Consider the following 23,139-nt stretch of genomic DNA (forward strand, 5'->3'; position numbering starts at 1 on the left):
CGGCAATTTCAGACTGGTTGGCCACGCGAAATATGCGCTTGACGTGCACCCTGTTTCTCGACGACGCGGGCAGCTTGCTTTCGCTGGCCACGGACTTGCTTTTCCGCCATTGCCGCTGTGGGCTCCAGACTTGACTAAGGCACGGTATACTTCAAAAATGGCCTCCGGCGTATGTAGCTCGCTGCTAATGTACCCCAGGTCAACGCCACGATCCGCCTCGACCATGACGTACGTGCCAATCCTGTAGCTTTCGGCGGCAGCTTCCTTGGGTCAGTGGCATTGGCCCGGGGCAAAGTGGAGATCGTGGTGATCCCCCTTGAATTGCACGACAAACACGCGCGTGCCCTTGGGCAGCATGTGGTACGCTATGCCCATGCCCATGTGGGCGAACGGCATGTTCGGTGTGATGTTCGTGGCCGGGTTTGGCATCAGCGTGTGAGCGCCTGCATAAGCCCCGCTTGCCGAGACGAGCGGACCAGGGTAGCTGGGGCGCATGGTCGGGCCCTGTTGCTGCTGCTGGTTCTGGTTCTGTTCTGGTGCTGCGTCGGGGCAAGTAGCGGCATGGGCACAAAACAGGTGGGTGCTGGGCCTGGGCTTGAATGTGCGCAGGCGGTGCCGACAACATTGGCTGCGGAACTGCGCCGATCAGATACCCGTTGTAAAACCCGCCATGGTGCGGCCCGTTATACTGATAGAAGGGTTGCTGCTGCTGTGTGAGCGTCACAGGGGGCGCCGATCCCAGGCCAATACCAATGGTACACCTCCACTGCCAGGGTGCGTAAACGGAACGTATGCCGGCTGGCTGCCACAGCTGCCGCCCAGATAGTTGAGGCTGGAGCTGGGCCAGACATCCTGCTGCGCCGGATGAACCGCGAAATTGGCCTGGGTTTGTTGCGCTGCGCCTCGCGAGTTTGCCGGCGTCGGCATGAACAGGCCCGTGCTGTTGAGCGAGTGCCGCCTGTGGATCTCCGACACACTCGAGAAATGGCTGAACGCCGCCGAGTTCTGGACGCTGGCGCTACGCTCGAAAGCCGCGTTGACGGCTTTCTCGTCGACACCATTTGGCCCACATGCATGGCCGCTTCTAGGATCGATGGACGGGCAGCGCAAGTCCTTCAATGACTGGACGCGCAGTGGAAAATACGGCGCATCAGTGGCAGCGCCGGTCAGGTGATCAGCGCTAGATTTGCGAATTCCGTTTACCGGGGACGCCGACAAAGCTCCATTGACCGAAAACAGGCTGCTTCCTTTGCCCCACTGCCATGCGCTGCCGCATAATGCGAGTTGGAGACTGAGTTGCAGATTTTGGCGCGCCGCTAGCGAAGCTCATAGTGTGCATCAGTACACTGTTGTCCAGGCTGTATCTGGGCCCGGCCGTTGGCTGACAAGCCGTCCTCCTCGTGCATGATGATAGCTGATGGTCAAACGAGTCACGCCAAGAACCGAAAACTTTAGTGCTCTGGGCCTTTATCGGCTGGAACGCCGAATTGATGCTGCTGCTGTCACCGCCACCGGCATCATCAACGTCGTCACCAGCAATAGCTAGAGCTATAGCCGAGACTGGGGGAGCGAGAGCAAGACGGTCACTGCTTTTGCCCAGCATGCCGCTGACACGCGCATCGTTGCTACCAGCATTACAATTTTCCGTGTCGCTTGCATACTTTTGGCCTAAGGGATGCGGCGCAAAAGAGAGCGAGGGTCCTGTCTCAAGCGTGTACTCGGAGAAGCGCCGCGCGGGCATTCCTAGTGCGCCGCCTATCGGATCCCGCTGTCTCTGTCTGTCCATTGGGATTCCAAAATAATTGTCGAGGCTGGTCGTCTGGTGGATTGGGTTGGTGATCAGAGGCAGGCTTAGTGGGCTGCTAGTTGCGTGGTTGCTGCTGCCATTACGTTGCCGTTGCCGTTGCCGTTGGTGTTTGTCACCAGCATCGACATCGATCCGTTCCTCGACAGCATGCTGTAGCTCGATATGGACGTGGGGCTGATGGCCCATGCGCGCACGACGAGTCGACGTTGGTCACTGCCGAAAAGTGGTACATTGGATTTGACATGTCGAATATATTTGATACTGTGGTCGAGCGCACGCGAAGAATCGCCTCATCGAGCTCGGTACAATCCACATCACCATGGCTGTTGCGGCTTAGATCATCTCTATCTGCAGGGTCGTCGAGCAACTTGTGGCTCTGACCCATACTCAGCCCGCCATAGTCTTTGGCCAAATTGTAGATATCTATCCCTGAGCCGCAGCTTTGGAGTGACAGTGTCGAGCGCGCTGTTTGGCCCGATTGGATCGAAGACCAGGTGTCCATATTCTCAAGTGTTGTTGACTGCATTCCGTAGTCTGCAAACATGAGGTCTGCGGGAAGCATGTCCATCTCTGGTGTTTCTGGTGACAACACTGGCGATGATGTCGCAAAAATCTTGCGAGTTGTGTCGATTTTGCTGGCGTACATTTCAAGATATATGTATGCAAGGACTTGTGTGCGCGTGTGTGTGTGTGAGTGTCAAGATGAAAGATAATAAAGCAGATAAAACAGAACCTGTGGGTTCCTCTGATAAAAAAATGAATCAATATACGCTAGTTCAGTGCCGGTGCGATAAAAATAAGAAGAGCTATTCTGGGGAAAACTTTACGCACAAGTCTTCAGTCGGTGTGTATGCGCGTTGGCTAGTGCGGTTGTTGTAAAAGACCAAAGCAATAAAAAAATGAAAATTGTAGCGGGCGGAAAATATAAAATACGGCAACCCAGGGGTCTGGAAAGGCGCAATAAAGGTGCAAAATAGATGTTATAAAGCAGTGCTACAAGCAACGCAGGTATAACCACGTCAGTCCTTGTTGATGGCGTTTCTGATGATGCTAGTTTTAGGCTGGATAGGCGGGCTGATGCTATAATAACAATAAAAAAGCAAGATGTAAATAATAAAAAGTTGATGTGGAGTGCTTCGTAGAGAAAACAACAAGTGTATATGCCGATGTACGTGTACGTGTATGCTTGCTTTTATATGTGTTTGTATATGTAAAAAGAGGTGTTCCAAGATGAAAATAGGGTGTAAAAGTGGCTAGTGAGAATAAAAAGAAAGCAAATTATAAGAACAAAAAAGGAGAGCAGACAAGCAGGTAATGATAGTTGGAAAAGGAAAGAAAAAACAAGCTAAGATGTCAAGTTTGGTCGAGGGAAAAGAAAAGCTAATGGATGGACATGTGCATAGCCACTTGTGTTGGGCTAATAGAAAAAGGCAAAAATAAAGAGAAATAATAAGGCTGCAAGAAGTCATGAATGGGCGAGAAAAAAGCACATATAAAAGGAGCAAAACTAAAAATCAACGTGCGCGTTTATTCGGAAGAATGGTGATGAAAAGCGCGAGTTTAAACAAAAACTGTGTGTGGTGCGTGTCTATATTCTCCTTGTTTGTTATTTCCAAAAGCAAAAAAATATATATAAAATAAAAAAGTAGAATAAGTAGTAACTTTCAAAGAAAAGGGGAAATATAGATATTTGTGATAGTTTGGTGCTGATGGTAGTAAAAGAGTCAAAATAATAAACGAAAATGAAAATAAAATGTGTATCTTTAACGAGCTTTCAAAATAAAAGCTAGAAAATACAGTGCAAATAGCGCAAGTAAAAAGGAAGAAGCGAGGAGGAACAAAAAGAAAAAACTACACCCTGTGTTGTGTGGGCAGGGGTCGGTATAAATGCAAGAGTGGCCGGCTGACAAAAAGGCGCAGGGCATTTCATATATTATTCGTTTATTTTTTCGCGGCAGAGGTCATAATTATGCATTTATCGAGTGTCGAGTGTCGAGTGGCGGAGCACGTCAAACAGGTGTTCGACCCCCTTACAACTTGCCGGATATAACTTGATGTTTTTGTCCACCCTGCGCCTTTCCACAATTGTGCCGACCCTTGGCTCTGATATTGCAAGGCGTAACCACAAGATGCCAGCCATCAATTTGGGGGAGGGGTGCATTGTTTCAAGTTTGTTGGCAGCGGCGACCCGCTTGTTCTAAATAATGGCAGGTCAGCTTCTGAGTTTGTTTCTGAAGCTGGCAAGAAATCCAGGCCGTTTGCAGATGCACGCGCAACGATGGAGATAATACAGGGATAAAGGGCGCGCATACGCCCTCTGTGCGCCCGCGAAAAGCATATATATGTTCTGCTGGTTGCGAGCGAGCACGCACAATGCGTGAAGTGCCAAAGTAACTGCTGAAAACCTTATATCCAAATGCTGCTACAATCTGCTTCCAAGTTACTGCTTTCTCTTTCTGGCGCTAATTTATTGCACAGAGTTTAGAGTGAGAAAATAATACTTTAAAATTAATGTACACGCCTTTGACGGCTGTCGCTCCAAAAATAGCAAATACAGCATCAAGAAATGACTTTGTGCAAGGAGCAGGCTGTGGAGGGTGTGTGGAGCTCACACACGGTTTGGAGTAATTTAAAATGGCGAAAGTCAACTTTATATTTCTGCGCATTTTACTGCAAATCATTGCGCTGGTGTCATCACTGGAGCTGGAGCTGCAGTTGCAGTTGGAGCTGGCGCCCGCATGTAGAAGACTGTGGCGAACTGCAATTTTCTCGGCTATTGTCCTCAGTATTTTATTTGCTGCTAATTACAATTACAATTACAATTACAATTCCAACTTTACTTCTGGCTACAGTGAACAGGAAGCACACCCGCCCACACATGCAAAAAAGTAACAAATCAAGTCAAAGGCAATACTCAGCAGCAGAAGCACTCAAAATTAAAACAGAAAACGCTGATTTGCGGTCGAGCAATAAAGCTCCAAAGTTCAGAACAGCAAATATTATATGTATTGCCGGCCATGCATAGTAGGGAAATATGCCGTAAGCTTGTGTAAATTCGGTTGGAGAGCATATAAAAAGAACTGGCGGGTGCAGCACTCAAATGGATGCGCAGCAGAGATACGAGGGCAGCAGCCGTGCCCCCATAGTGCGGCAGTGGGGGGATGTCCTCCTAGACTTCAGACCGGTGGCGCTTGCCACTGTGGCTTTGGGGCTAAGGGTTATTACTAGCAGCTGCCTTCAATCTCGCTCGCCTCTTGTGGTTTAACTTTGTTAGGGGCAGGGCGAGTGGATGGGAAAGGAGCAGCTGCAAGGCAGCACTGGACCCGCCATTCGCATCGCTGGGGCGAGATACTTTTTAAATAACTCGTCCAAGCTCATAGGTCCATATTTGGTCGCCACAAGGGGTGCTTTTTGGTACGCGTTCGGTGTTTTCTAATTTTTCATTTAATTCGTTCCAAAATAATATTCAATTTACACCATCAGCGCTCAAATGGATGCTGCCCAACCTGGATCTAAAGCAAAAACAAAAATAAAAGGGGACACGGCGAAATCGTAGGCAGCCAAATCATTCCCCGTTTCAATCCTTCGCTGGGCACCAGAACCGGCCAGCTCGCGTATGTATGTGATGTATGTGACGTGCGCGTATCTGAAAAATTATTTGCATATGGGCGCAGGCCCAGCAGATGAACGTGCAAATTGAAATATTTATTAAATAGAATGAACGAAAATGCCATTGTTTGCACATGTGACTTTTGCCTCCACTATTCAACAAAATAATAACGCTCTGGGGAGAACGCAAACGCATAAGTTATTGCACTTGCGCAGAAAAATCAGGGAGGCTTTGATAGACGCTCCCTTTGCTTCCCAATATTACACACAATACCAAATTAGCGCCTCAAAATAAGGGGATAATACAAATGGCAGAGCACGATACATTGCCGCGCATTCGAAGGGCCAGCGTGAGTATTGACAAGGCCAACCGATGAATTATCAATGGTAAACGACAGTGTCACACATGAAAAAGGGGGGAAGAGAAAGAATGGCACGACATATGATCGGATATGTATGGCGGCACTGTCGGATTCGCTCGCATATTGCCATCACTACATCTCGGCCATGCATTGGAGAAAAAAAAAAAAAGTTGGATAGAGGTGCACGAATCAACACCAGATCGGATAATAATCGATAATCACGTTTGTTCAAGCATTGAATGTGCTTGATAAAATATTTTAATAGAGCCATTACAACATAATTTGGCATCAAAATATTGTTTGGCAGTATGAAGGCAAGGGTATATTTCAAAGTAAATTTCAAAACTACAAAACACACCCAAAGCGGTTTCACAGAGCTTAGGCCTCGACGAGGTCCTTCTTGAGGGTACCCATGAAGGCCTTCTTCTCCTCCTTGGTCTGGAAACGACCGTGGCCGAACTTGGACGAGGTATCGATGAACTTCAGGCTGACGTTCTCGAGGGCGGAGCGCTTGGTGTGGACGCGGAGGGACTTGCGCAGGGTGAGGATGCGCTTCTTGACACCGACGCAGCTACCCTTGATGATGATGAAGTCCTCGTTGACCTCACCGTAGTGGGGGAAGCCACCGAGAGGGGTAATACGCTTGACAGTCAGATCGAACTCGGTCGAGGCGTTCGACTTGTCGTCGCCCTTACCAATGCGGTAGATCTTCTTGTTAGCCTCGGTACGGTGGTGGTAACCATCCTGACCGGCACGTGCCACGGAGTACATGACACGGGAAGGATGCCAGGCACCAATACAGGCGACCTTGCGCAGACCACGATGGGTCTTGCGGGGAAGCTTCTTGGTACCCCAACGGGCGGTGACACCCTCAACACCATGACCCTTGGTGACGCCAATAACGTCAATGACCTCGTCCTTCTCAAAGACGTCGCCGACGGAGACGGTCTTCTCGAAGTGCTCGCGGGCCCAGTCAACCTTCTCGGCAATGGTGCCGCCGTTGATCTGGATCTCCATAATGTGAGCCTTCTTCTGGCCAACCTTGACCTTGTTCATCTGAGTGTGGGCAATGACGCGGACGGACGAGCTGTACTTCTTGATGCGCTCGAAATCGCGGGTGATCTCCTTGCCGTTGTCAGTGGAGTACTTGGAGGCATACTTGGTGTAGGCCTTCTTCTTGGAACGGTACCAGTTCTTGTAGAAGCGACGCTTAACCTCATCAGAGAGGTGCTCAGCCCAGACGCTGGTAAGAGCGCGCATGCCGCGGGGGGTATCGATGTAGCCAACAACACCGACAATGACCATCGGGGGAGCCTCGATAACGGTGGCGGCCTCAACAATCTCCTTCTTGTGGACCTTGGATCCGGGGCGGTCAAGATCGCGCACAACGTGAGTCATACCGGCCTTGTAGGCAAGGAAGGCAGTGAGGTGGGGAGGGTCGGCGGCGTTGTCCTTGGGGAAGGTCTTGCAGCGTCCGCGGTGGCTGGCGGCGCGCTTGCGGGGGAGGAAGGCCAACGAACCGTGACGAGGTTGCTCGAACTTACAGTGAGACTACAGATGTAAAGGGATTGGGGCAAAAAAGAGAAATTAGCAAATTTGTGTGAATTCAAATTCATAAAAATTTGGCATAAATTCGAGACTGTGCCACATTTGTACGGAATGCATCCATAGTCGCATCCATCGTCGGCACACATTTTGCAGCAATAGCCACAATTTGCGTGTTGGATGCGGCGATGGATTCAAGTATAATTTTGTTTTATAAAAATCGATGGATACGCACCATGTTGTTGACTAGTAAAAATAAATTTTATTGTTAGAGCCAAAGTCGAGAGAAAAGAGGGAGCGCTCCTGTTTATTAGGCGGGCAGCTACCGCACGTATTGTGGACTTTGCCAAAGATACGAACCCAAAAAATTGAAACTTCAGTTTTTTTGTTTTTTTTTCTGTACCCAACGAATCAGCTTATTGATCAGCCGGATTAAGGATTAAAGATCAAATCGCTGGCAGCACATAATGATGGGCTGTGTGCTCGATGTCACACGCGGCGGTGTCTGTTTTCGCTACCAAAGGTCTAATTCGTATTTTGTCTCATTCGAATCGAATTGTATTAGTACTTTTTAAACATACCTTTTTACCAACTGTAATTGCATTTGTAACCCGAGATGGTAAATTTAAATTTTAGCAGTCGCCCGCCAGCGAAGACAGCGCGACCTATAACGCGAGCTGGCACTAATACCACGAATTTGTTTCGGATGCAATCCATCCTCCATTTATTCTTTTATCTGTGCTCTACTAAAAATATATGCTGAAATCCATTCTATAGTCCGCTTCGAACTCGCAAGGAATTCACACTCTGCTGGAAGCCGAGAAGGAGGCGTCCGCGATAGTCACACAGGCGCGCGAATGTAAGTATTGCGTTTGGTAGACACATCGGCGCGAGAGCGTCCCGGTCACTGTCGCATATTCCCATATTTACGCGCGGACAAAGCTGCTAAAGCCGATTTGCATTTACTTTTTCTCTGGCATTGTAGATCGCGTAAAGCGCCTGAACAACGCCCGCAAAGATGCGGCCGAGGACATCTCCAAGATTCAAGCGCGCAAGGCCCGCGAGCTCGAGGAAATCCAGAAAAAGGTATAGTTACTGTCGAGCTGTTTTGCCTCTACTTTTTTGTGGCCAAAACAGCCCAATTTGCTGCTACTGCTGGCGAGTGGCTGACTTCTGCCGCAAAACACACTGTACAAAAACGACAATGACGCAAGCACGCCCCACGTGTGCAAAGTGAAGCTTTTACTAACGTAGTGCGCATACACACATGCATACCCCCTTGTCTCTGTCTGTCTCGGTCTCTGTCTCCGTCTGTCTTTGTGTATTGGCCTTGCCCTGTCCACGTTGTAGAGCGTCAACCAGACTGAGCTGACAGAGAGCATCCAGAAGGAGACGGACGAGCGGATGGTCACGATCAGAGAGCAGTTTGAGAAGAACAAGCAGGCTGCAGTAGCCAAAATTATCGAGGCCGTGGCCACCGCCGATGTCGCCAGCGCATAGACGGCGTGCGTGCGTGCGTGCGTGACGTGTACTCCATTGGCTATTTTTTATCAAGGAACTCAACAAGAACAATAGCGAGATCATTGTATTCTGAACCAAAATAACAAACGAAGCTGAATGTAATTTTCATATGCGTGTTATTATCCGCGCGCTTGGCCCTGCCAGCCGCCCAGCAAAATGGAACACCGGATTTAATGATTTAATTTCACCTAACGTAAACCCAAAAGGCTTGGAGCACAGCTTCGAGTGCCAAATGCCAGTCCAAAACACACGCGTGTTCACATCCATTTTCACACTCATCACCACAACTTTGGCTGGTACTTGTGGTTTTTCAGAGAGCTGGGGGGGGGCAGGGGCAGCAAGCAGAAAAGCAGACAAGGGCACAACACCACAGAGTAAATGCAAGCAGAAGCAAAGTGCCGACCAGCAAATTGCAGCACGCACGGCTGCATCTGCATCTGCATCTGCATCTCCGCTTCTGCTGCTGATGGGTGACGGCACCAGCCGCAAATAAAGACAAGCGCAGAGGCGAACAAAAGGAACTGAACTGCAAAATTTATCTGCAGCAGTAAAAATAGCGGCAGCCCCAGTTTGCCGCTCGCGGGTTGCTGACCCCAGTGTACAACCGCCCTTGTCCCCCCTTCCCCGTTTTTATTTTTTGAAAAACCAAAAATTTTCTCAATGCAAATCGCCTTTCTGCAATCGAATGCGGCGGAAAGAAGGGCAAAGCAGGTGAGAGCAGTCGGCGGCTTGGGAAACAAGACAGCGCCAAGCTCGCCGCGCATAAAAGCGCGTCTTGCGCTCGCATTTTTGCTTTTGCGGCCCACTTCCGAGTTTTGCCCACTCTCTTTTCAGTTTATTTTTCATTTTCTCACTTTCAACGTTCCTGCTCTTTTGTTTTATTTTATTTGACTCACCGCTTGATTGCTTATTTCTTGCTTCTTTTTTCATTTTCACAAAGGCATTTTGCGCGAATATTTGACGCGTCAGTGCAATCTGTCGCTAATAAAATAGTTGCGCGACAAAAACACGAGACTACGAGACACACACAGCCCCCTGTTTCCGTTACTCTCCTTTTCTTCCCCTCTCACTTTAAATACTTATTATTTGTTTGGCCCAAGGTACATTTCAAATTGAATGGCGATTGGATATTATCCCACAAAAATACAAAATAAAAGCAAGTATTTTTATCCTCCAATTTGTCCAATCCTTTACTCTTTTATCTCTTTCTTTAAAAGCTCTTTTAACATCCCAATTTGACTAATCAGCTGATTCAGAATTCACCCCTTTTTATTCTGCACCTTTTTGTTTTATTTATTTTTCAAATCAGTCTAGACGCTTCCTCTTAAATCAAACTACACATCTCAATGCAGGGTCACCACCAGGCTTCGCAGAGGGCACACACCCCCGGCCAGAATCGCCAGGCAATGAGCACTGGAATGGTTCCACCCGGAATGCATTCCTCAGTGCAGATGGGTATACCGCCGACCAACCCAAACGGCCAGCTCAACGGCGCATACCAGCAAATGCACTCCAGGGGTCCGATGATGCACCAGGGCCGCCTCAGCGCCAGCCGAGGCAGCCCATGCCGGCACAGCAGGGGCCTCCTCGCCTCCCCAGCAGCTGCAGCCACAGTCCGGACCCCAACAGCAGGCAGCACCACCCAGCAACAACACCAGCAACACAGCAACAACAACAACAACACAGCAGCAGCAACAACAGCAGGCGCCGCCGGCTATGCCTCCTCAGCAGCAGGCGCCGCCACCTCCTCCATCGCAGCAGCCGGTTACATCCACGCAGCGACTGAACAGCCAGACCGAGCTAGTCTGGATGCATATAGGTACGTTAATCATGCTAACCGTCATGTACAGATTTGGCGTGCAGAACCTGGTGCTTTATTACAAAAAACATGATGACTTGGGCCATTGTTGCTCTTGTAAAAACCAAACAAAATATTGGTTTTTAGATTCTTGGCTGCCAAGCAGGTGCCAAGCCGTGACGCGTTGCCCTTATTATTTTCTCCTTTGTCAACTATGCTGCTGTTGCACCGCTTCCACCAATAACTAAAAATGGGTTGCCTATCCTTTTTTTGCCCACGCATATTGTAGGATCGCTTTCAGAATCGATGAATGAGCATGATCGGGCCCTGCTGGCGTACGACAACGTGTTGCGCCATAACCCTTATTCGCAAGCTGCGCTGACCCAAATAGCCAACATCTACCGCGCCGCGAGGAGTTTGAAAAAGCAGTCGAGTTTTTCCAGCGGATTGTTAACATCGAGAGTACCAACGGCGAGATCTGGGGCGCCATTGGTAATTGCTACCTCATGCTGGACGAGCTGCCCAAGGCGTACCAGGCGTACCAGCAGGCGATCATCCACCTACCCAACCCAAAGGAGCCTAAGCTCTGGTACGGAATCGGCATTCTGTATGATCGCTACGGCTCTTACGACCACGCAGAGGAGGCATTCAACGCGGTCATGAACATGGATCCCGGATTTGACAAGGCCACCGAAATATACTTCCGCTTGGGCATCATACACAAGTGCCAGGGTAAGTACGCGCAGAGCCTCGAATGCTTCAATCGCATACTCAGCGATCCGCCAAAGCCTCTGACCGAGACAGACATATGGTTCCAGATCGGAAACGTGCACGAACTCAACTCGGAGTTTGTCTTGGCCAGAGACGCCTACGAGCGCGTTCTGCGCGAGAACCCTTTGCATGGCAAGGTGCTTCAGCAGCTCGGATCACTCTACTTCCAGCCGAACACAGAGCTGAGCAACATTGATGCTGCCGTGCAGCTGCTCATGCGGGCCATCGAGGTCGACAAGGACAAGGCCGAGGCGCACACGTGGTACCTGCTTGGCCGCTGCTACATGGTCCAGCGTCAGTACAACAAGGCGTACGAGGCCTATCAGCAGGCAGTCTACCGTGATGGTAACAACGCAAACTACTGGTGCTCAATTGGTGTGCTGTATTACCAGATCAACCAGTACCGTGATGCCTTAGATGCATACAGCCGTGCCATCCGCATCAACCCATACCTCAGCGAGGTTTGGTTCGATCTTGGCGCGCTTTACGAAGCCTGTAACAATCAGGTCAACGACGCCATCGATGCCTATACGCGGGCTGCAGAGCTGGACCGGTCAAACGCAGTCATTGAGCAGCGCCTTGACCTGCTGCGCCGCGTACAAAGCACGGGACAGACAAGCCTTTCGCAATCAGGGCCGCCGCCGCCGTCGCCAGTTGATCCCTCTATTGGCCCGACAGCTACTGGCCAGCCCAACGCTCCCGGTGGTCCGGCAGGCGAGTCTTCAGTTACCGGGGGTGCCCCAGGCAGCTTAGGAGCACCGCCGATGTCGGGTGCAATGGGAAGTGCTTTGCCACCGCCGCCTCCAGAGCATGTTCGCACCCCAGTGACATGTCGCAACAGCAGCAGCACCAACAGCAGCAGCAGCAGCGCAGTCACGCCCCTATTCCTCTTGGCATGCAGCACCCTGGTCACGGAGCCCCCATGCCGCCGCCGCCACAGCAGCAACATCCTCAACACCCGCAACAGCATCCTCAGCACCCGCAACAGCATCCTCAGCACCCGCACCACCAACCGCAGCAACAGCTTGCGCATCAGCCAAAGGGGCCTCAGCACCATCACCAAGGCCCAGCCCCTGCTGGGCGCCCTGAGTACCCAGAGGACGCTGGGTATGGACGCTACGAGTCTATGCCGCGTCCCGAGCATCCTCGGGCGCTGACACGCCAACTCAGGCCCAGGAGTCTCACTACCCTAACCAAGCCCCACCTGGCGGCGGAAGCTCGTATCCCGGGTCTGCTCCGTACCCTGGAGCTCCCTATCCGCCGACATCAATGGCCCAACAGGCACCGCCGGCTACGCGTCCATACTCTACACCTGGCCATCCTCAGTCATCCGCGCCGTACGCACAGCAGCCGCAGCAAAAGCCACCATCGACTGGGCCTTACCGAAACGAGGAGTCCACATGGCCTCGCGCAATCAGTCGCCAATGCAGCCCCCGCAACAACCTCAGCAGCCCCCTCACCGGCATCAGCAGCAGCAGTCCACACCGGCTGTGGATCAGACGCCAGCCTCTATCTCCGGTGGGCATTTCAACAGGGTCCGCCACCTGTAAATGGCTATACTGCGTATTCTGGACCGCCGTCTGCTGCGGTGGATGCGCACAATTCGAGCCGTAGCCCCACTCGACTGCAAAGCCCGGGGTTTAGGCAACAACAGCAGCACCAGCCGCAGTCGCAGACCCCGATGCCCACAAACTCCCACGTACAGGCCCCGCCGTCACTTCCCCACCAGCAGTCGTATCTATCAGATGCCGCCCGGCGCAAGATGAAGGATGACCGGCAAGGCGAGTACTTGGCTGACGATAGCAGCCCAAGCAACAACATTGCCCAGAGGCTGCCCTACAGCAGGAATGGCTCAGCCAAGATCGGAAACAGTGTTACCCCTCCTCCGGGAAACAGTCCACTTCTGTGCGCGCAGAGACACGCGTATCATTCAGCGGTGATCGGGACAGCGATGTAGCCATGGCCGATGCCCAATATGCCTCGTACAAAATGGCCGCCCCCACCGCGATAAGTGCGACAGGCGCACCGACCCTTGCATCCACGATGACAGCGGCTGCCATCAATCTACCCCAGATAACGACGCCCATACCGGCATCTGACTTTGTCACATCGTCCTCGTCGACTCCAGCACTCTCGGGACCAACAGCAGCGCCGATCAGGCTGCCCCCGGTGCAGCTTAGCGGCGGCGGTGGCAGCGGCGGGTTTAACGGCTCTGGCAGCAGTGTCCCGTCGCTAGGGTCCACCAACAGCGCCCCAGCAATGGTGCTTGCTGCTGATGAAGCAGCAGCCAAGGGCAGCAGTTCCAGCAGCGCAATGACTCTGGTGTCATCCGGCGAGACCCTCAGCCTTGCTTCGGCATTGGCTGTGGCTGACGAGGACAAGGAGGACTCAGCAATCAACTCACTGATGAGCCTGAGCAATGTCGCCACCACGCTTACATCTCGTCCCCAAATGTCGCTGCTGTCGCCGCAGCCGGGATTGATGTCCGAAAAGTTTGGTGCTGAGGCAGTGGTGACATCAGTGAGCCAGGACCTGCACCAAGATGAGCCTGTTGCTTCCGCTGGCAATTTTAGCAGGGACGTTTCCATGGGCAGCCCCAGCGACCCATTGTCGAGCAACGAGCTTGTCACTACTACTACCACCACCACTGCCCTCAAGGTATCTGATGAGAAAGTCTCCTCGGAGCCCTTGGCAGCCAGCGTCGACCACGTGCCGGCCGAGGGAAACGGAAACCCGGGCGGGGTATCGCCCTCAGCGATAAACAGCACTGTTGTGGGAAATGACCAGCCAGCTTTGGTGCCCGCATCTGCTGCTTACAACTTCACTGTCGGCAGCGCCATTTCTGCACTCGTGCCCAGCAAGCGGCCACTGACAGCCATGAACTCTGGAGACGCAGTGGTCTCATCTGTGGTGCAGGGCCAATCGAAGTCGCCCAACAACCTTGGTGACAACGTGATAGCATTCGGAGATGCTGTCGCCAGCAGCTCCATCGGCGGAAGCGCTGCAGTCAACGGCGGCGATAAGCCCAGTGGCAACATTCACTCTGGGCCGCGGAAACGTGGTCGCCAGAGCTCTTCTTCGCCGGTCGCTGGAAAGAGGCAGCAGCTGAGCGCCAAGGCAAGCAACGGGGATGCCACTACGGACGAGATGGAGGATGGCGAGGAGCCCGAGACGGCGAGGTGTTCGAGGACGAGGAACTAGCCAATGCTGATGGCACCAAGTCGCGAGCGAACGAGGATGTGGTGATGGACTCTGGCAAGGTGAAGCACGAGTGATCAAATAATGAGTTGGGTTTTTCATCTATGTTGCAGAGAAATAAAAATATTAATATTTAATAACAGCGCAAAAAACAGTTACTGTGCATCGGCTTCCGTGCGTTTCCGTCTGATCGTGTTGCCTAGCCGGTCCTGTTCGATGATGTAGTCCTCGTCGTCATAGTCCTCGTCGTCAATGTTATCGTCCGTGTTTGCGCCCTTAGCCTCAGCACAATCCTCCTCGCTGTCGTTGTTCTCATCGTCACTGTACACAAACTCTTCGTCGCAGGGCTGCTCTTCGTCGCAGCCATCCAAACCAAACTCGGTCATCAGGGTCTCCAGCTGCACTTGGTCCTTCTTGGTGAAACCGCTCGCGGCAACCTGCACGTCCAGATCAAACTCCTTGTTGGAGTCGAGGCCGAACTTGGGATAAAGGGCACTCTCATAGTTGTAGCGGCGCTTGAAGTAGGTACGAATGCAGTTGACGTCGCGATTGAAGTAGAACTCGGCGTTGTAATGGGAGGTGGAGACCATCTGCGGGAAGTCAATGAGGATTGGGACGCCGTCGTCCCCGAGCAGAATGTTAAATTCGTTAAAGTCGCCGTGGATCAGGCCATACTTGGCCAGTCGGACAATTAGGTCCATCAGGGTCGAGTAAAGCCTTCCGGGCTCGCCAACGCTGCTGATCTGGCGCAGCGGGAATGCCTCGACAAACTCCATCACGACGCAGTGGCGGTTCTGGTCACCGGGGTCGGCACAGGGAAGTTGTGCTCGTGCAAGACCTTCATGAAGGCATACTCCTTCATGGCAGACAGACGCGACATGTACATCCATGAGGGCGACTGGTCCTGGCGGAAGTAGTCGCGCTTCAGCTTGACGTTGCGGAAGGACTGGCGACCCAGCCTATGCAGCTTGAGCACAACCTCCTTCTGGTCCTCGCCCGCAACGACAAAGATATCGGCCTCCTTGCCAACGCCAATCTGGTTTCCCACCGAGGTTACTGTGCCGCGCTTGCTGAATGTGCGCAGGGCCAGGTAGTCATACCCGGCGTAAATCAGCTTGTACCCAATGTACTTTGAGTTTGTCTCTGTGGCAATAAGCTTGCGCTTCACCAGGTCGCTAATATGTTTGTTGGCACCGCCGCCGCGCAGGTGCGATAGCTGGGCGATGACGGGCGCGGGGACAATGTCGTGGTTGCGAGAGCCGATTTCTATCGCAGTGAGGACTCGGAAGTCATCATTGCTCATGTAGCGCAGTGCCTTGGCGTCGAGTCTCATGGTTCAAGCACAGCAATTCCTTTTTTGTATAAGCTTATTTAAATAAACACAGGGTGCAAATATGATATAAAAAATCAAAGAGCGAGAGTGAATATAGAACTAATGGTTTTTTTTGCTGCTACTTGTGCTGTGGTGTGGTTTTGGTAGGTGGGTTAATTTTTAATTTTCAATTTCTAATTTCGAGCGCTCAGTGAAAGAATTTTCGCCTGCTTGATGCTTGATTAAATGCAATTTCGGCTCGAGCCGCAGAGTCGTTTGCCTTGCATTTCCTATTTACTTTTTACGCATTTGTAGGTGAAAATTAGCAATCGGCGATGTAAATCCCTCAGTAAAAGATGGACGAGCTGGCCCAAAACCTCACATGCAGCGACATATAGGTTCAGAGTGGTTCCAGATCCCTTTTCAGAGCGTAAAGAGGGGAGGAGTTGCGGGCGTTCCCCTTCATTTATTCGATGGTTCTCAGTGCAGGCTGGGAGCGGCTTGTCCATTTTATTTTACATGTGACGGACGACTCTTGGCTTAGACTTCAGCAAACGCGTGGGATGCAGCAAGCAGCAAGATAATGTTGGTGGTGGTATTGTAGTGGAGTATATTGTCTGTGTGCGAGAGAGTGTGCAATGTATAATGTGCGTTGGCCGGGGTAGCTTTTGCTGGCTTTTGGGTTTTGCTTGGTGGCAGTGGTGTGTAGCAGCATCGGCAGAACAGGCAGAGTTGGGCACAGGGGCGCAGATGCCACTGAAGAAATCCAAGTCGGGCTGCAGGGTCAGGCAGGAGGTCAGTTTTGCTGGCATGTGCCAATTTTCGGCCAAAAGCGGTTGTAAAATGTGCAGGCCAGCAAACATTTCGCACAGGTTTTTGGCTTCACTGGCTTTCCTTTCCTCCCCTCACTTGCTTTATCTTGCACTTTCATTTTTTTACCTTCCCTTTGCTCCTTGCATCTTTGTAATTTTTCTTTCACTTTGCGACCAGAGTCGAACCACTAAATAGATAACCGCACCTATCATTATTATCATTATTATCGGCATTCACAATTATTATCCGCCGCTGTTATAACCGACTATCTATCCATCCTTTCATTTTTTCTCTCCTCTCCTCATATCCCCTTTTCTCTCCCGATGAGCGAAACGCCACTGCAGAAGCAGCACGCCGGGCCGAGGCCGGCGCAAAGGCCAAATCCAAGCCAAAGACCAAGAAGAAGACAAATAGCGAAGACGCCAGCCGTGCCAAACGGCAAAAAGTAAACAAAGGTATGTTTTTCATTTCTGCCCCTGTACGCCGCGCGAGCTCGAATGCCAGCTTTGTCGCGCATGGATACGGACACGGCCAGTGCAGGCCAGGCCAATAGTAAGGACGGGCAGCGACAGCGATGGGTACATCAGAGCAGCTGAACTGCGCACCTGCGCACCTGCGCTCATTGTCCACATGCTACAATGCGTGTCGAGTCAGCAGGTAGCGTATGTGCGCGCGTGGGAGTACAATTGCAGTAGCCGGGCGATATGAGCCTTTGTTCTGGGTCGACAATTGGTTCTGCTGAGGTGTGGCTTGATGAATCGCACAGACCTTTCTTCAATCTGCTTACTGCGGCGATGAAAGTACACCCCCCCTGCAACAATGGAGCGAGGGTTCTATAGTTCACTTTAATAAACCCCGGGGGAGACGATTGTATTGCCCGAGTTGTTGTATGCGTTGCGTATCAAACTTGCTCGGCCTTTTGTTTGTAAATTACTTAACTAATCACACCACTAAAAAGTCCTCGTCAGTGGGCTGCCTTGTCATTTTACAACACAACCGATATAGCATGCGTGTTCTGCCAGCGCTCTCATATGTCGTGCGACGACAAGCGGCCATGCCAGCGGTGCATCAGGCGGAATATACCGCACATGTGCCGGGACAAGGATATCACAGCAGAGAGCAGCGAAGTATACAAAGGCGCCAAAAAGACTGCCAGAGAGGGAAAGTCGCGGCTGCCAAAGAGAGACACTGAAGCAGTGCCAATTGCACCTGCGGGCCCCGTCGCTGCTGTTGCCGCCATCACCAGCAGCGACAGTGGCAGCAATAACAACGACAACAAAAATAGCAGCATTAATGATGACAACAATGAAAACGCCAACGGCAACGGCAACGGCAGCACCAACGGCGGCGGCGGCCGCCGAGATTCCAGTAGTGCTATTATCAACAGAGAGCCAGCCCTGCAGCAGACGACAAGTTCAGATTCTGGGCTGAGGCTGCCCGCTTTGTCCGGCACAATAGCGTCGCACACAAACATGCCATTGAGCATCCCGAGCATCAGCATGTCTCAGCCGTACTTGAGCAATGGCGCGAGCACCACGGCGCACAGCCTTCCGATACCATCAGTCGCGCCCACAGCACTGCCGATGCTCTCAGCCAGAAGCAACAGCACCAGCGCTGGCGCAGTTAACGGCGGCTCGCTCCCGCAGGTCACGCTGCAGGCAAGCCTGAGTGGGACTTCGGGCGAAGCGACAAGGGCCCTGGGAGACGCAAGCGGCGGGCGTCCATATGCCGGCACGCGGTTCGACAGTAACTCGCTGCTGCTGTTCGGCAACGACGTCGCCAGCAACGAGTTCTCGGCGCTGAACGAGTTCCTTGAAAGCCTGCAGCGTGGCATGCGCAATGGCGAGCGATTTGACCCAGATCTCCGGCTGAGCAATCCGCCGAGCAGCTCTCCGACCGGGCCGCCGAGCCAGCCAGGCGCCGGCTCGCCGGTGGCCGAATCCACTGCGCCGAGTAAGCTGCCGGCAAGCAACTCGGCACATCAGTTCAGCCAGTTCCAGCAGGCACACATGCACGTGCAGGCGCAGGCGCAGCTCCAGGCTCAGCTCCAGGCGCAGGTGCAGGCACAGGTCCAAGCTCAGGCTCAGGCGCACGCACACGCACAGGCGCAGGCTCAAGCCCAGGTGCAGGCGCACGCTCATGCACAGCTGCGGTCGCACAGCCTGCCGACGATTTCGCAGATGATGGACAACGGCACCGGCGAGGGCGTCACGCAGACCGAGCGGTTCCTGCTTACAGCGGCGGACCCAAACGACGGCACGTCCGAGGACAAGCTGCGGCAGATCATAAACGCCAAGTACGAGGCCGGATCTTGAAGCCGTATAAGTACGCCAACGGGTACGTGCGCATGCAGCGGTTCATGGAGACGAACATCAGCCGCAGCAGCATCATCCGCATATTCGAGGTGCTCAACACTTTCCGCCCGACGTTCCGGTCGATCGCGCAGGCATTGACCGACATCGACCTGCTGCTGGTCGAGGAGGGCTTTGAGCGGCTGCTGCTGGACTATGACAATGTCTTCAACTCGTTCGGCGTGCCGGCGTGCTGTGGCGCCGCACCGGCGAGATTTACAAGGCCAACCGCGAGTTCGCCGACCTGGTTGGCGTTCCATTGTCGTACTTCCACGAAGGCCGCGTGTGCATATACGAGTTGATGTCCGAGACGTCGACCGTCAACTACTGGGAGAAATACGGTGAGATGCCTTTGACGCCACGCAGAAGGCTGTCCTGACCACCTGTGTGCTGCAGACCGCTGCCTCGATTCGCTCCATGGTGCGCACCAACTCTGCTGCCAAACGCATCGCGCCCAGCTCCGGTTCCGGTTCTGGCTTTGGCCGCAGGTCCGCTGCCGCTGCCGCGCACTCGGACCAGCCGTCGCCGTCGCAGCCCAGCAACCCCGTGCGCTGCTGCTTCTCCTTCACCCTGCGCCGTGACAAGTACAAGATCCCGCTGGCCATCGCCGGAAACTTTATGCCGATCCAGCAGTAAGGCCATCGCGGGAGCCTCGATCCACGTGCGTGTGAATTTTCTGCCATTTGCCAGCTTTACGTCGTTTCGAACTTCAGATAACTGTTTCCTACCTTCTTTTTGTGCATTCCTGAATTTTCCTTTTTTAGCTTTATTTCTTCCTCTTGTCGCGTCTGTCTCATCCGCTACTCGTCTTGCTTTCTGTTGTTTAAATTTTGCTCCGCACACTTATTTATTTTTCCAAAACCATTCCACAATGTCTGATTTCGCGGCTGTACTTGCACTGAGCCTGGTCGCCAGTGCCACCTCGGAGGCAATTTCATACCTTCTCGTTTACCGCACCGAGCAGTTCCAGCAGGTCAAACAGAAGGTGCAGCAGAGCGAGCTGAAGCTCGAGGAGGAAAAGAGCTCGACGTCCGGTAATGGCAAGAACCGCCAGCGCCGCATTGAGAGCATCGAGGCGCAGCTGTCTGCCGCGCGCAGCAAGGCCAGCAGCCTGCAGATGCGCAACATGTTTGTTGTTGCCATCATTCAGCTCGGCTCTGTGTACTTGATAAACTGGCTGTACAGCGGAAAGTCTATTGGAAGGCTGCCGTTTGAGCCGCTGAAGGTGTTCCACAGTCTCACGCAGAGGGGCCTTCCCGAGGGCAGCCCCAGCGATGCGTGCTCGGCAACTTTTGTGTTTGTACTCGGTGGCCTCATGTTCAAGGCACTGCTCGACCGCTATTTCCAGCTGGGCCTGCCCAAGGGCAACTCGCTGCCAAAGTGGGTGACCAACCCTGAGGATGTCATTGGCAGCAAGAAATAGCCCAGTATGTTTGTTTGTTAGGTTTAAAAAAGTTTATAAATATAAAAGTATATTTTTGGTATCTGTTCTGTTTTATGTTGTGTTCAGGTTCAGATCCGATCTGAAATTTTGTCACATCGCCGCATAGAGCCTGCATATTAGAGAAGATCCCTCTTGCGTGACGTCCTCTGGTACGTCCGCAGCACCCACTCCTTGTCAGCGTCGGGCATGTCGACCGTGCCCAGGCGGATTTCGTATGGCCGCATCTCAAAGCGCGGGCCAACCTCAGCCAGCTGAACCTCGTTGTGGCCACTCTTGGCGTATACGTGGTGGCGGAACGAGATGAAATCGCTATCATTAGCAAAGGTCATTACGCGCTTCGAGTCGAGCTTGGGCACAGGGAACAGGAACTTGAGCACGCTCTTGATGCGCCCGCCGAGGTTAGAACTAAAATTCTCAAAGAGCAAGTGCGGGTACGCCTCCGAAATATTGCCCTGGTCCTTGATGTCGTGGCGCAACACCACATTGTACAGCGTAAAGTGCACCGTCGGCCCATACGGGAAGTGGCTGATGATCAGGCCGTCGGGCTGTCCGCGGGTCTCATGCACAATGACCAGATCCGTGATCTCGTTAGCCTTGCATGTATCGACGATCTCGTTGATAACGTAGTTACCGCGGTTGATACGCTGCGAGTTGGGGATCACCAGCCGCATCTCCTTGGCAAACTGCTGCAGCCGCGAGCTCGGGTCGCGGGACGTTGTCACCACTACCTTGGGATCAAAGACACCTGCGCGCGCGTACTCGTCGTCCTGCGTCGATATCGTGCTCTCCTGCGCCTCGTCCAGCTTCAACGCCCGGTTGAGCTCCTCAGCCTCATTCTGCAGCTCCGTCGGAATCGGCTTGCCATCACGCAGTGCCTCCTTCAGCTTCTGCTTCTTTTCGAATGTCTGCCGCTCCTGCAACTCGAGCGACTTTTTGTATAGGAACTCGCGCCTCAATCTGGTCTCTCTGCGGATCTACAGGCATGGTAGCAGGAAGATAATAGAAAAGCATTGCTTGGTTATTTGGTTTAGTTATATAATGACCAGGCATAAATAAAGGGGGGGAGGAGCACACAGTTTGTACCAGCGCGGTCTATCTACTTGAGCCTATGTTCTGACTTACCATTTTTCGATGGAGAACGGTATTTGGCTGTTTGTGATGTTTATATATGTGTATGTGTACGAGAGCGAGTTTGAATGCGTGTGTATGTCGTATGTCGTATGTCGTATACTGGTATTAGCGCAAATAAAAGTACTATGAACAGGAAAAAAATAAACCAAGAAACCAGAGGAATGTGGAATTTGCAAGAGTACAAAGAGGGTGAAAGTTGTACTAAATAACTACTATTTTTTTCAAGCCTGCACAGCAACAGCATAACTAGAAATTTGAGCGAAAAGAAAAAAGTTTATGGCGAGCCCACAGATCAGTTGGCCGCGATCAGTGGATTACGCGCTTTTTTTTCTCAATTTTTTGCCACTTTTTTTTAAGGGCACGGGCATCTAGCACTTGTCTCGTCTCAACCTAGTAGACAAAACCATATACTCTTGCCAGAGTCGATGTCGTTGTAATCGCATTTGTTCTTGCTCTTGCTCTACTTTTTATATACCTTTTTTTCAGACAAGCTGTCAGCATATACGCTACACATCATCCAATACATTATTAATCAACCATGCCTGAGAAGATGTCAACGCGCGGCTCTGGAGCCGTAAAGGGCGCACAAAAGTACCAGAACGCCTTTGCGTACACGCACAACAGGGGGTCCAAAACAACAAAAACCATTCTTGCACTGCCCGTCGACGGCCTGTGCAAGCGCTGCACTGACCAGATCCTGTGGAGAAAGCAGTACCGCAAGTACAAGCCCCTGTCGGTCGCCAAGAAGTGCGTATGGTGCCAGCAGAAGAAGATCACAAAGGCATACCACGTTGTCTGCGACGGATGTGCGAGGGAGAGGGTTGTGTGCGCCAAGTGCTTGGAAAATAAGAACATTATCGAGGGCATCAACGCAAAGACCCCCCAGGATATCCAGAAGGAGGAACAGGAGTTGGAGCGGAAGCTGGGTGGCATGCGCGAGCGCCAGCGGAGATCCTATATGCGGAAGATCAACCGAGGCGACATGAAGATCTCCGAAGTCCCTGAGCCTGCCGATAGCGACGACGAGAACGACAACTTTGAATATACTGACAGCGAGGACGAGGGCAATGACAGCGAGAATGATGAGGGCAATAACGAGGACAAGGAATAGGTTTGCCAATCAGCAGAACACAGCGGTTGATAGAACTTGCTTTTTTTTCAGCATGGAAATATACATTTAAAATAGTCGACATGAAGACGACGCAGCGCTGCTCTTTGACAAGGTCCGTCGGCGGCCAGGTCAAAGTTGAATGAAAACAGCAGCACCCTTTGTTGAGAGTGGCCCTCCCCTTTTTTCTCAGATTTTTTTGTATTTTTTGTATACATAGTGGCAGCCGTGATATTGAAACGTGCTTTATTCACACTTTTTTATTTTTTATTTTATTTTTTTGGCCGAGCGGGTGGTCCTTCATTTCGGCATTTAATTTTTCGCATTTGCACGCACGCACACACGCCTCCCATTCCGCATTCCGCAACA

The 23,139-nt window shown here is 52.1% G+C and overlaps 11 protein-coding genes across 11 annotated transcripts; 5 read left to right on the top strand and 6 right to left on the bottom strand.

Moving 5' to 3' along the window:
* Positions 1-902: 902 nt before the first annotated feature.
* BX661DRAFT_40124 (uncharacterized protein) lies at positions 903-2,198 on the bottom strand. Its single transcript, XM_051539144.1, has one exon. It carries the CDS (start codon positions 1,991-1,993, stop codon positions 1,181-1,183), a length of 813 nt encoding a protein of 270 aa, XP_051390664.1. The 5' UTR covers positions 1,994-2,198; the 3' UTR covers positions 903-1,180.
* Positions 2,199-6,077: 3,879 nt separating this feature from the next.
* On the bottom strand, positions 6,078-7,663 carry BX661DRAFT_184853 (ribosomal protein L3-domain-containing protein). Its single transcript, XM_051536612.1, has 2 exons — positions 7,559-7,663; positions 6,078-7,329 (listed from the first exon to the last, which is right to left on the bottom strand). Exons 1-2 carry the CDS (start codon positions 7,559-7,561, stop codon positions 6,157-6,159), a joined length of 1,176 nt encoding a protein of 391 aa, XP_051390665.1. The 5' UTR covers positions 7,562-7,663; the 3' UTR covers positions 6,078-6,156.
* Positions 7,664-7,846: 183 nt separating this feature from the next.
* On the top strand, positions 7,847-9,268 carry BX661DRAFT_184857 (H+-ATPase G subunit-domain-containing protein). The gene is made up of 4 exons (XM_051536613.1): positions 7,847-7,942; positions 8,101-8,182; positions 8,309-8,409; positions 8,674-9,268. The coding sequence occupies exons 1-4, from the start codon at positions 7,940-7,942 to the stop codon at positions 8,821-8,823; spliced, it is 336 nt and encodes a 111-aa protein (XP_051390666.1). The 5' UTR covers positions 7,847-7,939; the 3' UTR covers positions 8,824-9,268.
* Positions 9,015-9,899, bottom strand: BX661DRAFT_40170 (uncharacterized protein). Its single transcript, XM_051539145.1, has one exon. It carries the CDS (start codon positions 9,606-9,608, stop codon positions 9,123-9,125), a length of 486 nt encoding a protein of 161 aa, XP_051390667.1. The 5' UTR covers positions 9,609-9,899; the 3' UTR covers positions 9,015-9,122.
* Positions 9,900-10,190: 291 nt separating this feature from the next.
* Positions 10,191-14,688, top strand: BX661DRAFT_199406 (uncharacterized protein; the record flags this gene model as incomplete). The annotated part of the gene is made up of 9 exons (XM_051538322.1): positions 10,191-10,362; positions 10,397-10,663; positions 10,932-11,070; positions 11,106-12,546; positions 12,584-12,633; positions 12,663-12,890; positions 12,920-13,318; positions 13,348-14,594; positions 14,642-14,688. 9 exons carry the CDS (start codon positions 10,191-10,193, stop codon positions 14,686-14,688), a joined length of 3,990 nt encoding a protein of 1,329 aa, XP_051390668.1.
* A 37-nt stretch (positions 14,689-14,725) lies between these two features.
* BX661DRAFT_184864 (RIO1 family-domain-containing protein) lies at positions 14,726-16,042 on the bottom strand. Its single transcript, XM_051536614.1, has 2 exons — positions 15,426-16,042; positions 14,726-15,405 (listed from the first exon to the last, which is right to left on the bottom strand). The coding sequence occupies exons 1-2, from the start codon at positions 15,942-15,944 to the stop codon at positions 14,767-14,769; spliced, it is 1,158 nt and encodes a 385-aa protein (XP_051390669.1). The 5' UTR covers positions 15,945-16,042; the 3' UTR covers positions 14,726-14,766.
* A 232-nt stretch (positions 16,043-16,274) lies between these two features.
* BX661DRAFT_206375 (uncharacterized protein) lies at positions 16,275-18,877 on the bottom strand (the record flags this gene model as incomplete). The annotated part of the gene is made up of 5 exons (XM_051538623.1): positions 16,275-16,540; positions 16,863-16,923; positions 17,219-17,369; positions 17,946-18,133; positions 18,488-18,877. 5 exons carry the CDS (start codon positions 18,875-18,877, stop codon positions 16,464-16,466), a joined length of 867 nt encoding a protein of 288 aa, XP_051390670.1. The 3' UTR covers positions 16,275-16,463.
* Positions 18,878-19,083: 206 nt separating this feature from the next.
* Positions 19,084-19,723, top strand: BX661DRAFT_199409 (uncharacterized protein; the record flags this gene model as incomplete). Its single annotated transcript, XM_051538323.1, has 3 exons — positions 19,084-19,269; positions 19,302-19,406; positions 19,454-19,723. 3 exons carry the CDS (start codon positions 19,084-19,086, stop codon positions 19,721-19,723), a joined length of 561 nt encoding a protein of 186 aa, XP_051390671.1.
* Positions 19,724-19,864: 141 nt separating this feature from the next.
* Positions 19,865-20,579, top strand: BX661DRAFT_40243 (integral membrane protein DUF106-domain-containing protein). Its single transcript, XM_051539146.1, has one exon. It carries the CDS (start codon positions 19,959-19,961, stop codon positions 20,508-20,510), a length of 552 nt encoding a protein of 183 aa, XP_051390672.1. The 5' UTR covers positions 19,865-19,958; the 3' UTR covers positions 20,511-20,579.
* On the bottom strand, positions 20,527-21,892 carry BX661DRAFT_154801 (anticodon-binding protein). Its single transcript, XM_051533265.1, has 2 exons — positions 21,654-21,892; positions 20,527-21,505 (listed from the first exon to the last, which is right to left on the bottom strand). The coding sequence occupies exons 1-2, from the start codon at positions 21,654-21,656 to the stop codon at positions 20,648-20,650; spliced, it is 861 nt and encodes a 286-aa protein (XP_051390673.1). The 5' UTR covers positions 21,657-21,892; the 3' UTR covers positions 20,527-20,647.
* A 168-nt stretch (positions 21,893-22,060) lies between these two features.
* Positions 22,061-22,880, top strand: BX661DRAFT_184870 (uncharacterized protein). The gene has a single exon (XM_051536615.1). It carries the CDS (start codon positions 22,201-22,203, stop codon positions 22,771-22,773), a length of 573 nt encoding a protein of 190 aa, XP_051390674.1. The 5' UTR covers positions 22,061-22,200; the 3' UTR covers positions 22,774-22,880.
* Positions 22,881-23,139: the final 259 nt, after the last annotated feature.

The sequence above is a fragment of the Kickxella alabastrina genome (assembly GCF_025024165.1).
Source record: "Kickxella alabastrina strain RSA 675 chromosome Unknown BX661scaffold_16, whole genome shotgun sequence".
Classification (NCBI taxonomy): domain Eukaryota; kingdom Fungi; phylum Kickxellomycota; class Kickxellomycetes; order Kickxellales; family Kickxellaceae; genus Kickxella; species Kickxella alabastrina.